Here is a 12465-nt window from a genome sequence, read left to right on the forward strand (position 1 = left end):
TTCAAAAGCTGGTTTGATTAGTTTGTGTTTCTTTATGAAGTCTACAAACTAAGCCATGATTCAATTTTATAGCAGATAGAACTTTGATTGAAAAAAATGGAATACATGTGTTGTCTGCAACTGAAAAGTTACACCATGGAATTGGGCATACACAAGTTATGTAATTGGCAATTGTTCAACGGAGATGAATGAAGTCCATATATAGCTTCATCCAGAACCAGAAAAATATGGTACAGGACCATTCCAGATAGCAGCCTAAAACAGAGCATTCTGCTCCACAGAAGTTATACAAGTACAGGGGCCATTCTTTTACTGGACCCTCCAAACGTTTGCTGCCGTTAGTCTCCGTCTCAGCAACTTTTGAGAAGTTAATCCAACGGAACAGATAGGGAAGGCGCCAGCCCCCCCGGGTGCCAAATCCATTCTCGATCAATTAAAGGCCATTGTTTCCGAAACCACCTGCACATTTCTGCAAAATAGTTTTTAGGAGAGATTGGAAGAACTAAAAATAATCTGCACAATTTTGATCTTTAATCGTGGCACAAAGGCATAGGTAGAACTGACTTGCAGTTTTTTTTTTTTTTTTGAAATGTCACCGGGGGAATTACTCCCCACCTGAATATATATTATAGCCCAAAACGGCTGGTTATATGTTTTACAAATGTTTAGGAAGGAACAACACCACCACCAAGACACCCCGGCAAGAAGTGGCAGAAACCACAATAGACAAGCGGAATGAAAAGACTACTACACGTGAGGCACAAGAGCTCTTTAACGATGAACTGACTTGCAGTTACTGAAGAAATAATCGTGGCACCTAATTGCGGAAATCAAGAGGCACAGTTTCTTCTTTGAAGTATTCCTTCCTCACAGTCTCGGCATCGCAAAATCTTACCTAGCAGGGGTAACATAGCAGTAGATTGTAAGATTATCCATATCGTTTGATGAAGCACTAACCTAAGAGAGAGGGAGAGCATACCAGGGAGGCATAAGATTTCAACAGAGGTTTGACAACCTGCCACATTGGTTGAAAAACAAATGGAGCATCGACAAAAAGAACTTGGCCAAGCCGCTTCGGGTAGTAATAGTAAAAAACATCAATCTGGGAAGGGGAGGGGGCATTAATTGCGACGCATATACCAAAAAAAAAGTGTTTAGATATATATATATATAATAGTTGCAGCATATAGCAGGAAATCCATATGTGATTTGAATTAATCCATTAGATAAACTTGTTCTTTTGCCATCTGAGATCATGAACACGCCATTTGTCTTTTCTAACTGGTGTGCCTCATCACAGTTTTCGTATGTAGAAATAGTTTTTTTTTAAGGAAACAGGAGGGGTCTCCCCCTACTGAGCTTTATTATAACTGAACTAAAAGGTTCCAGATACAAAAAATCAAGAAACAAAGAAAGATACAAAGAAAATAGAAAGAATTACACAAAGTTGTCTAGCCATAGATCTATCAAAGCTTTGTGAGCATTCTTAGCTCTGAGCTTAACCCAGGCTAACTCCCGTCTGATGATGAATTTGCAAGACTGAATTGAGTGTTGAACATTCCTGAAGATAGCATCATTTCGGAGGGTCCAGATTGCCCAGAACATTGCTATGATAATCTCCATGAAAATTGGCTTATGTAGAAATAGTTTATTGCTTGGAATTACTCCTTGCAATGGATGATGTATACATTACATGAATGATTTACTAATGTTTTCCTGTGGCATTACACTGCTCTCTTTTCACATTCTTTTATATCATCGCAAATGAGGAGAGGTAGAGGAAGACCGAAGCTGACATGGGGAGAGGCAATAAAAAGAGATTTAAAGGGTTGGGATATACCTAGAGATCTCTGTTTGGATAGGAGTGCTTAGAAAACAGCTATTGACGTGCCTGAACCGTGACTAGGGGTTCATGTTGGATTTCAACTCTAGCCTACTCCAACTTGCTTGGGACTAAAAGGCTTTGTTGTTGTTGTTGTTGTTTATATCATCGCAAATAAAAGTATGCATGTCTGCCACTGAACAGCACAAAAGGTAATCAGAGATGCTTAGTCATGCCTTGAAGCTATCAAACTTACCAAAAACTTTAGGAACTGGAGATCACCATTTTCAACACGAAAGCCTCGCAGATCAAAGATTCCAAGTATATTCTCTGCTCCTGAGGGAAGTCTGCTTACTGCCTTCTCAACCAAATAGGCACATAGCTTCTGGTTTTCAACTGGATCCTGTGTCTGCAGTAGCATATTATACATGGATCATCAGTATTATTAAGAGCAAATGCTTATCGAATACAAGAGATATCTTTAAGTTACAAGTCAGCTAGCTAAGCCATGTAGTTTAATTTTGGAGCTGCTATGAAGTAATACTGATAGTATGCCACTGCCTTCTTTTGTTCTTTGTGCTATTCTAAAAATTGGAAACACTGTAGGTGTAGCCACTATCCCTGTTGAACATTTCCAAATCAAGATTGGGAAACAAAAGGAACGCACCGAAGGGAAATGTTTGGCTGCCACTACAACTAGCACAGGTCTGCCGTAAACGTCCAAAGAATCATGTACATATGCCTTGCCAGTTTGGTAGAGGCCTTTCACTGATTCTTCTGATAACTCTGAAACACCAAAATCCTGGCGCCATTTCTAATGCAGTTGAAAGGAAAACTGAAGATACCAATGCTTATATAGATTCTGTTACAATACCAGGAATTTAGTGAGTAAATTATTAGGTTTCCCATGATCTTGCAAAACATGAATCTTGATGTGGCAAAACATGAATCTTGATGTGTGAAGGGTATCAGTTTATATCAAAACTGCATATTGGTAAATATCAGCTTGAGGTAATGAGGTGTGAAGGGTATAACTTTATATATCAAAATTGCATATTGGTTCAAAGACCAAGGATGAAAACCCCTCTAACAAAAATGTGTGAGAACATCTAATAAATTCAAACATGAGGATACAATTGCCTTGGTGAGCTTGGAGACGGCTTCATCGACGGAGAATTTGCGGTCCTTCAAGAACCAGAGGACCATGTCGTCATCGTCTCTCCCATTCCTGCCCGTGGGGAGGCCTGGGTTCTCCCTCGCTAGCCGTTCTTTCACCTCTAGGACAAGCTTCACACACGAGAACCGACCAGCGCCAGATAGACAAGTGAATCAGTAGTTTAAGCTTATACATGATCCCCCACTCTTTATTATTATTATCCAAAAGAAGCGACGTATGACATTTCCCTCTGCTGGTGGCTCCAGGTATAAAAATTGTGAAGCACACGTAGTGGGTGTGGCCGTTTGGGTTACCTTGGCACCGCTGGCACCTGGCGGGGCGGCGCTTTGGCAGCGCACTGCGCTCCTGGACTTGAGCAGAGGAGCTCGGACGACGGAGCGGCAGAAGTAGCAAGAGGCAGTCATCATCTTCCCTTCCTTTTTCCCTCGGATGCTGCGATTGCTGGTCCCTGCAATGCAAATGCAAGTTGGGGTCGGGACGTGGAGAGCCCGCCCGACAGCAAAGACAGCGGCCTGAGCCTGACCCGACCCGACCCGACGACGCAGCAGACTGAGGGATGGAGGGAGCCAGGAGGTGAACGTGAGCGCCACAGAGCCTGGAGGGCGAGGGCCGCAGACGCAGCCTGCTGCCTTGCCTTCTCCGTGGGATTGGGCGTGGGCGCGGCCGCACAGTGATTTGGAGGAGTGCGGCGAGCGAGCGGTGGAGGAGGTGAAGAACTCGGTGGCCGGGCGGTGGAGAAGCGTGGTGGCTGGCTGCAGTGGCTCAGCAAGCGCAGGCAGAGGGGTCTGCAGTGGCTCGGGCACTCGGCGAGTCTGGCGCCGGGGCTCCGGCCAACAGCGTGTAGCCAGCCGTGAAGGAGATTGATTGGGGACTGAGGAGAACAGAGCTGCTGTTCCTGTTGGGCTGGGTTGGTTGGGCCCCAACGCATTTTCTTGCTGGGCTGGTCACGCTGCATTCCCTGGATTTCTTTTCCGTTTCGGGATTATGTACTTCGCAACCTCCTCTCTCCTCTCCTGTCAGCCGGAGAGAGGAGGTTGCGAAGTATATATATAATTACAGCTATAAAATAATTTATTCTGTAGTCACTCTAAATTACGATAATTACTATATTAATTTATGAGATTATAGTAACTCCTTACTAGGTGGTTTACTATAACGTTATGGTAAATATCCCCATGTATTATAGTAACCCAACTATCGTAAATATGTATAGACATTATCGTAAATTAATATATAAAATTATCGTAAATAAAGGTGACTATAGAATAACTTATTTTGTAACTGGCTAACGAATATATAATAAAAGAAAAAGAAACGGGGCCGGCCTCGAGGACAGAAAGAGGGAGAACTGAAAGAGGGGTCTCGTCTCCATCAGAGGATTAGTTGCTACGGGCAACAAGACAAGAATTCAGCAGAGAAAGTGCCTTTTTCCAGTCAAAAACTAGCTCAAAAGGAAAGCATGAGTTCGATGGCGATGTCCATGGCCATGGAATTCGTGGCGCTGCCGCTGGAGGAGCTGCTGCCGGATCTGTCCCGCAAGGAGCAGCTGCGGTTGCAAAACCAATTCCGCTGGTGAGAGCACAAGCGCATCTGGAAGTGAATAAGGCCAATCTCAGCGGAGAGTTTCATTTGCATCTAGTACCCTGCGACATATGTATTTTTGATAACATGATAATATTTTAACGAGAGAGAAGAAATGAGTTTCATGGAAATGAAATTCTCTTGGTAAGATTACCAACTCTCCATGAGTTTTAAAATTAAATGTTTATGAAACCATGGAATAAAACTTTGCATTAAAAGTGAATGTTTAGTCCAAGTTTCATTTCATTTTATATGACACGGCAGTCTTGAACAATAAAACTCTGCACTGAGAGTGGCCTAACAAGCAATCTCCTCCGTTACCTCCCGTGTCCTCGGAACGGTAACAACAGTAGGCCCTCTCAACTTTTTGATTGATCTGATTGCTTGGTAATTAGTTGGTCAATAAGGAACGATTTCTTCTTCTTCTTCTTGTGCACAAAGAAAATTCATCAGGTACGTCTGATAAGTTTTATCTCCAAACAAAATCGTCATATATTCTCTGATTGAATGAATCCTCTATTCAATTTATTTGATATAAGCTTTGTTGTCGTATATAAGCGCTTGCTTTGTGATGTATAGTTCCCTTTGATGTATGATAGCCCCTCTGTTCCTAAATAAATCAATTCCTAAAATCCGTTGACTAACTTTATAAGAAACAGGCATTACTACAAAAAGCATTTTTAGGGGCGGCTGGTAACCCTTTGTAGGGGCGGTTTGGCCAGCCGCCCCTACCGAACCGTCTCTACAAATCATGCATTTGTAGGGGCGGTTCCCAGGCCGCCCCTACAAATCGATTTATAGGGGCGGTTGGTGATTGAGCCGCCCCTACAAATAGATTTGTAGGGGCGGCTGGTATTACGAACCGCCCCTACAAATCTATTTGTAGGGGCGGCTCAAGAACCAACCGCCCCTACAAATCTATTTGTAGGGGCGGCTGTAGTGCCAGCCGCCTCTATAATACCTATTTGTAGGGGCGGTTCAATCTAGAACCGCCCCTACAGTACGTTTTCCCGCAAAAAAAAATTCAAATTTACAATTCAAATTCGACCAGAACTGTTTGTTTCTGCGTATTTCATCCAGCATCCGCGTTGCCGAACGCCCCGCGACCAACGTTTCGAACCGCGTTCGCGTTGCCGAACGCCACGCGACCAACGTTCCGAATGCGACTACAAGCACAATAGTATTATATAAAGTACAATTACAAGTCCAATTCGTAATGATATATATATACAATCCATCATTAAATATACAAATTTCATACACATTGTTATCAATGTCCTAGAGCTAGCCTTTCAGTCTCACGAAGGTGTTGGTACTGAGGATTTGTACCTAAGTCAGACTCTCGATCATGGTAGGCGCCTCTGACGTGTACAATCTGGTTCAATATGAAGTTGCAAAGGTCGCCGACGAGCTCTAAGAGTTGGTTATCCTTGTATGGGTCTCTTTTCATTCCTTTCTCTTCTCTCCACTACAAGAAAACAAGTTTCAGTTTAGTATTTCATACCATTTATGAAGTTTTTATACTACGGGTGAAGAGGTTCAAACTTACCCTTAAGGGGTGTCTCCTGTAGGCACCGGTGTTACTCATCATAGAACATATATAGTATCCACAATGTACACTCCCAGGCCTCTGCTTGGGGCACTGTGTGTTTTGCATATGAAAATATTAGGTAATGCTTTTGACAGCCATGTAACGGAGTACTGAAGAAGTAAGTTACACTTACCGCACATAATGTTTTTATAGCCAGCTTTTCCTTCCTCGCTGGATCATGCCTTCCGTGATGATGAGAGACATAGAACCTAAATGCCCTGTTCGAATTATTTTAGCAAATACAACTTGTTAGTATGCATAAGTGAACGTTACAAGTATGTATACAGACATATAAGCTAATGAGGATTGTCGATATGTATACGTCTTGAGAATCAATATGAAGTCTTTGTATGTCGCCGGGTCCTTATCTATTGAATCAAAGACCCATGCCATGCTCTTCCCGACATCGACGGCTATACAAATCCAGTGGTTGCTGCATGGATTTAATCATAGAACTAGATAAGCTCTTTTACATCGAATAAAATATATCGAACATAGCTTTAAGTTATAGTTGAACTTACTCGAAGTTGTATGGTAGCCATATAGTACAGTGTTGTTGGAGATTTTTGAAAGCCAGAGCAATGTATGTCGCAACCTTAAGGGACTCTTCCCTTAGCTTCGCACTACGGATGCGCTCTTTCTCCCAAAGAGTCTTTGCAGCTGCTAGCTCTTTGGCATCCAGTGTCTACCGTTTAGGGTAATTAAAATTTGTTTAGGCTATAGCTTGAGGGTCTACATACCCGGCTTTCACACTTGGCATTTGTTTGACAATGTGCACTTGCATTCTACAAATCACGGCGTGGGTTAGTTACAACAAAATTCAAAGATTACATTCATATCATATCGGGAGGACAAGGACTTACAGGCACCACGTGCGAATTAGATTCATCTCCATTTCTCCTAGGTGAAAGCATGTGTGCATGTCATTGAAGTCAAAGACAATTTTCTCGGCTGGGCTTCCAAATGTGCCGGTGGGAAAGCATGCTTGTATGATATCTATGCTCGTTGGGAGAACACGCAAGTACTAATCATGGAACCTTCTCATTCCAAGTGGTAGGCGCTGGATGTCCTGGTTTGGTAGGAAGGGCTTGCCTCTTTCATATTTTTTTGGGCAATCCTTTGATCATTCGATGGCATCAACATTTAGATACTGCTTTGCAATTTGGTGAAGTTTGCTACTGACGGCCTCCTCAGAACCCCGTAATGGGACTTTTTTAACTTGGTTTTCAGGCTTGAACTGATCATGGGAATACCACTTGGACACCGATGAGACGTCTTTGATCAGAACATAAACTGGCCTTATGTGGATTGGAATCTTCTTTCGGAGTTCCCATTCAGGCACGTCCTCATCTTCTTGTGCATCACCTTCTTCAGGAGGCACTCATTGTTCATGTATCGGTTGTGCTTGTTGAGAAGACTGTGGCATCTCATGATGCACTTGCCCAGTACGAGCTGGAGAAGGTTGTGGCATCTCATCAGGCACATGCTCGATAGGAGGCGGGGAAGAATGTGGCATCTCAGGAATGTGGGGGTCACGAGATGGTGAAAATATCTCCTCGGCCTCAATAACTCGCTCCAAATTTGGGAGAGGGGGAGACGACGAAGAAGCAGTCAATATAATGTCCCGTTTGTGCCAGAGGATGAACTGCCCCATAACGTCTCCGAGTTACACCAGCCCCTCGGGAGTTGCGTAGTCTATCCTCCACTGCATAAACTCGGGCTTCACTATATGCACCTTGACCCTAGTGTAGTCCGGCGATATGTTATTATTGTGGTGTAAGCCACCGGGAGGATGTGCAACACCCGTTGCCACCTCCATCACAGTGTTCTGCCGGCCGCTGAGAAACACCAAGGTGCAACTAGTAGGTTCCCGTATGAGATCGACTGAGGTTGTGGCTGCAGTGGAACCTTGGCTGCTAGGAACTTTCGGAGGGCTGCCAACTAATGCCAGTTCTCCCGGTGGCGTCACTAATATACGTGGCTCCATAGACATTCCTTGCTCCTCCAGCGCCTTCGCAACTAGAGCCTTCACTTGGAGCTCAAGACTAGTCTCCCGGTCTCGGCCATGTTTCTTGTACATGTGCCTGTCCTCTTCGAATCCTTGCTTCCAAGTCATCCTTTTCCCTAGCCCCCTGGTGCGGCCTGTGTGCTCCTTATTTCCCAAGCCAAGGCTAAGCTCGTCCCTCTCTCTGGAAGGATTGAATGAGCCCTTCTCTTTGTCTTCAGCATATTTCAGTATCCTTGATACCGCCTCTTGGGTCTCTGGCTTATCAAACTTAAGATTACTGCCGGATGGTTCTGTACTCCTCGCATATATCCAGTTCCTTGAGCGTACCTTCAACTTCGTCACATCGATATTCCCAGTAGCTGCGGCCTCTTCATCCATCTTTCTAAATTGCTCTTCCTTGGCATAGTAGCCACCGGGGCCTAGATGATAGTGGTGTTTGTTCCTCTTCGCTAGCTTGGTGTTATGAGCACTGAGCTCCAATGCCTCCGCTAAAGTCTTCTGAGCCACGAGCTCCTCCCATTGACTAGGAGTTATTTTGCCGAACTCGTTGAAGGAAGTTAACCCCTTTTAGATATACTTCATGTTAAGCTCCGACCTCCAACATCGCAATGACTCTCCCATCATCTTGATAGCATTTTTTTTACCAATTCGTGCTTACCCTCCGAAAATCTAAAATTGACCTTCAGCTGCCTATCCCATAGTGCATTCTTTATGTTCTCTGGTACCTCTTTCCAGTTAGGGATTGCTGGGTTCAATTTATCTCTTACTAGGGCCCCGATCGCATTACAGAATCGTCCTCTTAATTCCTTCGGCTCAAGGATCTCCCCTGCTGGCCCAACCTCCGTTATCACATAGCAAGCCTTATCTGGATATAGATTTCCTTTTCTATCCTCTCGTTTCCTCTTAGGCTTGGTAGTCATGGTTGTGTCTTGAGTTTGTGGAGCAGAGGCATCGTGATTCGTCTCTGTGGTTGTTGCCTCTGCTCTCCTTTCCTCTACTCCGTCTTGTCCAGCGAGATGTCGCGGACGTCGATGTCGTCTTTTCTAAGTTTCAGGAGGGACCTGTATATAGGACAGGTCAAAGTGTTAGCAGAGGTAACACAGCCAAAGCTTTAGCAAAATTTATAAGCTAAGGCTTCTTCCCTACCTCCTCGTTCGGGTCAAAATCCTTGTCCAAATCTTCCTCCGTTGGCCTCCTTCTTGCTTCAGGTGGGAAAGGATCCTCGGGACTTTCATATCCCTCTTCTGACTCATCATCCTCTTCTTCTTCGCCTTCAGCAGCCTCTCCTTCAGGGCTTTCCTCCTCGTCACACTCCTCCTGAGTAAGCATCACTTCTAGATCTTTTTCTACCTCATTATCGAACTGTTCCTGAGTAAGCTGGTCCTCTAGTGCTTGCTCCTCAAGGGTTGGCTACTCATCATGCTCGGGGCATCGAGCTACACGGTCTATTGTCCACGATATTATTTCGCGCTTTGTTCTAAAAGATGCAAGAAAGTGTGCTTTAGGTACGCGAGAAGGTATAAGAAATCAAAAAGGTCTATAAACCAAAGTAGTCCTATAAAACAACAATATAAAAAAATGAGAAGTAGCAGTGGTAGAGGCCTCAGAAACATGTCAATCATCATCTGATCTTGAACTTGGAGCATCAAGGCATCATAACAGAGAAGAGAGGAGAAGGTAATGTAGGGGCGGCTGCTAGTGATGCCAAGTTCCTCATAAGTTCTTGATCATCAGCTCATATTCCATATAATGTATGGACTTGGATAATTTCATCATCGACAAAACAAAGGAGAGGAGAGGAGAGGGGAGATTTGGCAAAAAAAAGCAACTGTTGCTTAACAAACATAGTGCAACAGCTGATGGAAAAATACAGGACAACAAGTCCTGGGCGAGTCCTGGGAGATTTGGCAAAAAAAGCAACAGCAGCCAATAGTTAGTAGCTAGAAGTAGCAAGTAGTAGTAGTAAGTAGAAAGTAGTAAGAGGATTAGTAGTAGGAGTAGTGGTAGGAGTAGTAGTATCAGTAGCAGTAGCAGCAGCAGCAGCCACTACACACCAGCAGTATATAAGCAAAAAAATAGAGGAGTGGTAGTAGTAGGGTAAGAGCAGCAGCCACTTAGGAGTAGCAAGTAGTAGTAGTAAGTAGAAAGTAGTAGAGTAGAGTAAGTGTAGCAGTAGAGTGGTAGTAGTAGAGTAAGAGAAGCAGCCACTTAGGAGTAGTAGTAGGAGCATCAATGAAAGAAGAGCAGCAGTAGGAGCAGCAGTAGGAGTAGTAGTAGTAGTAGTAGTGACCTATGGAGAAAAAGAGAGAGATCTTCTACTTGTACCATACAACAGTAAGCTGGTAGATTGTTAACCCAATACCAAGCTGTAAAATTCACAAAAGAAAGACCGGAGTATAACAAGAGGAACTAAAGATTGTTAACTGAATACCAGAAATTAACAACAGGGGATCAAATCATAACACAAACACTTACTGTTGATCTACCTTTTTCATATGATTACCGGCTAGTTTATCAGGGGCTACTAGTAAAACTGAAATGGATGGCTTACTGAATAAAAGCATTGGTTGTCAATAATCTCCTAAGGGAAATTTCAGAATTGAAAGTTTGAATTATCTTTTTTTGCTAATGCACGAATGTTACAGTTGTTTGCCGTTCAAAGCAAGCACTCTGTCACGCATGGCAATAATGTCAGCATGAACTCAGATGCTTTAATCAGTATACTCAGGATCAATATATTGACTCATTAGTTCAATCTACTAAACCTTGAGCATATAAGTACAACACTATAGGCATATGCAAGTTTTTTGTGTTTATTTTGCTTGAAAGTGATCTGTGTTTGCCAACAAGCAATGCTTAATTGAAATAAATATCCTCACAGTATTTTACGCTCTATTATCCAGATTAACTAAAACTGATACCAAGTGGGAGAGAACAACATGTGTTAACTATAAGATAGCAACCAAAAAAACAAAACATGCCCAAAATCCTCAGAAATTACTTAAGTTGATGCAGTTACTTCTCCAAGGAGATTCATGATAGATATATGAATATATCATAGTCCCTGTTGACTCAGGTAATATATAAATGGCTGGAAAATAAGCTAAATGCCACTCAAGTATATTGTCGTGTTCAGATCTGGAGCAGATAGCGGAGGCATACCTGGAGCAGAGAGCGGGGACTGAGACAGGACGAGGTCGCTGGAGGAGTTTGCGCTGCCGGAAAGTCATAGGGGCCTGGTGAGTCTGCACTGCCGGGGGAAGTCACGCCGAAGACAACAGTAGGGGATGGTGCCAGCCTATCTTCCTCAGCGCCGGGAAGGGGAAGTGGGAGGGGAAGGAGGTGGGCGACCTTCACTGTCGCTGATCCGTGCGACACGTGGGGCCCAAGGGCGGTGCGGGAGGCGGGCGCCGGAGCCGGCATCGTCGGCGTGCGGGGGCCGGGCGCGGGGCGCCGAGAGCCTGCGTCGTCGGCGTGCGGGGGCAGGACGTCGGGGCCGGGCGCGGGGCACCGGGAGCCTACGTCGTCGGCGCGTGGGGGCGGGCGCCAGGGGCCGGGGGCGGGACGCCGAGCGCCGAGGGCTGGTGTGGGCGGGCGCGGGACCGGCGGCGGGGCCGGCAGCGTGGGTAGCGGTGGAAACCCTAGGCAGCCTGACGGCGTCGGAGGAAGAAGACAGCGCCCAGACAATGACTCCCGTGCGCTACCCTCCAATTTATACTAGGTATCATTTGTAGGGGCGGTTCCTGATCCAGCCGCCCCTACAAATACATTTTTAGGGGTGGTTCCTGATCCAACCGCCCCTACAAATATTTTTTTTAAATTATAAATTCTATATTTTTTATATCATAAAAACACAATTATAAATTCTACATTTTGTTCAAACTTTCTCAAATGAAAAAATGGACTATATAAGTATTGTAGATCTTGATGAGATGAACAACCTTGTTATTCAGAGTTTTTTCATCTGAGGTCATTATTGTCTCATTTGAGCAAGTTTGACCAAGTCAAATTTGGTCAAATGAAAAAATAACACTTTGACTCTAGTATTATGAACTCTAAATAACTTCAAATTGAAAAGTTTTGAATACCAAGTTTGATCATCTCAGCAAGATCTACAATTGTTGTTTTGGTCAACTTTCCATTTGAGAAAGTTTGGATGGTTCAAATTTGTGATTTTTAAATTTCGACGCCTACAAACTAGTTTTCGGAACCCTAGGTTATCTCAAATTGAAAAGTTTTGAATACCAAGTTTGTTAATCTCATCAAGATCTACAATCCTTATATAG

At 44.1% G+C, this 12465-nt stretch overlaps 1 protein-coding gene across 3 annotated transcripts; it reads right to left on the bottom strand.

Annotated features, from left to right (window-relative positions):
- Nucleotides 1-181: 181 nt before the first annotated feature.
- LOC136528285 (uncharacterized) lies at nucleotides 182-3889 on the bottom strand. 3 transcript variants are annotated; one of them, XM_066521225.1, is made up of 7 exons: nucleotides 3293-3889; nucleotides 2957-3109; nucleotides 2490-2636; nucleotides 2079-2231; nucleotides 980-1102; nucleotides 818-895; nucleotides 182-459 (listed from the first exon to the last, which is right to left on the bottom strand). In XM_066521225.1, the coding sequence occupies exons 1-6, from the start codon at nucleotides 3404-3406 to the stop codon at nucleotides 818-820; spliced, it is 768 nt and encodes a 255-aa protein (XP_066377322.1). In that variant the 5' UTR covers nucleotides 3407-3889; the 3' UTR covers nucleotides 182-459. The 3 variants fall into 3 exon arrangements, with proteins under 3 accessions (XP_066377322.1, XP_066377323.1, XP_066377324.1); XM_066521226.1 differs by lacking the exon at nucleotides 182-459 and having other exon boundaries at nucleotides 541-895; nucleotides 3293-3447; nucleotides 3528-3889; XM_066521227.1 differs by lacking the exon at nucleotides 182-459 and having other exon boundaries at nucleotides 541-895; nucleotides 3293-3447; nucleotides 3523-3889.
- Nucleotides 3890-12465: the final 8576 nt, after the last annotated feature.

The sequence above is a fragment of the Miscanthus floridulus genome, chromosome 19 (assembly GCF_019320115.1).
Source record: "Miscanthus floridulus cultivar M001 chromosome 19, ASM1932011v1, whole genome shotgun sequence".
In the NCBI taxonomy this organism is placed as follows: Eukaryota; Viridiplantae; Streptophyta; class Magnoliopsida; order Poales; family Poaceae; genus Miscanthus; species Miscanthus floridulus.

What these genes read in the sequence shown, in the direction of transcription:
- LOC136528285 (XM_066521225.1), bottom strand. Translation starts at nt 3,406, where the DNA reads ATGATGACTGCCTCTTGCTACTTCTGCCGCTCCGTCGTCCGAGCTCCT. An exon ending in CAGGTGCCAGCGGTGCCAAG is followed by an intron (nt 3,110 to 3,292) that starts GTAACCCAAACG and finishes TCGTGTGTGAAG; the next exon opens with CTTGTCCTAGAGGTGAAAGA. An exon ending in CAGCCAAACATTTCCCTTCG is followed by an intron (nt 2,232 to 2,489) that starts GTGCGTTCCTTT and finishes ATGCTACTGCAG; the next exon opens with ACACAGGATCCAGTTGAAAA.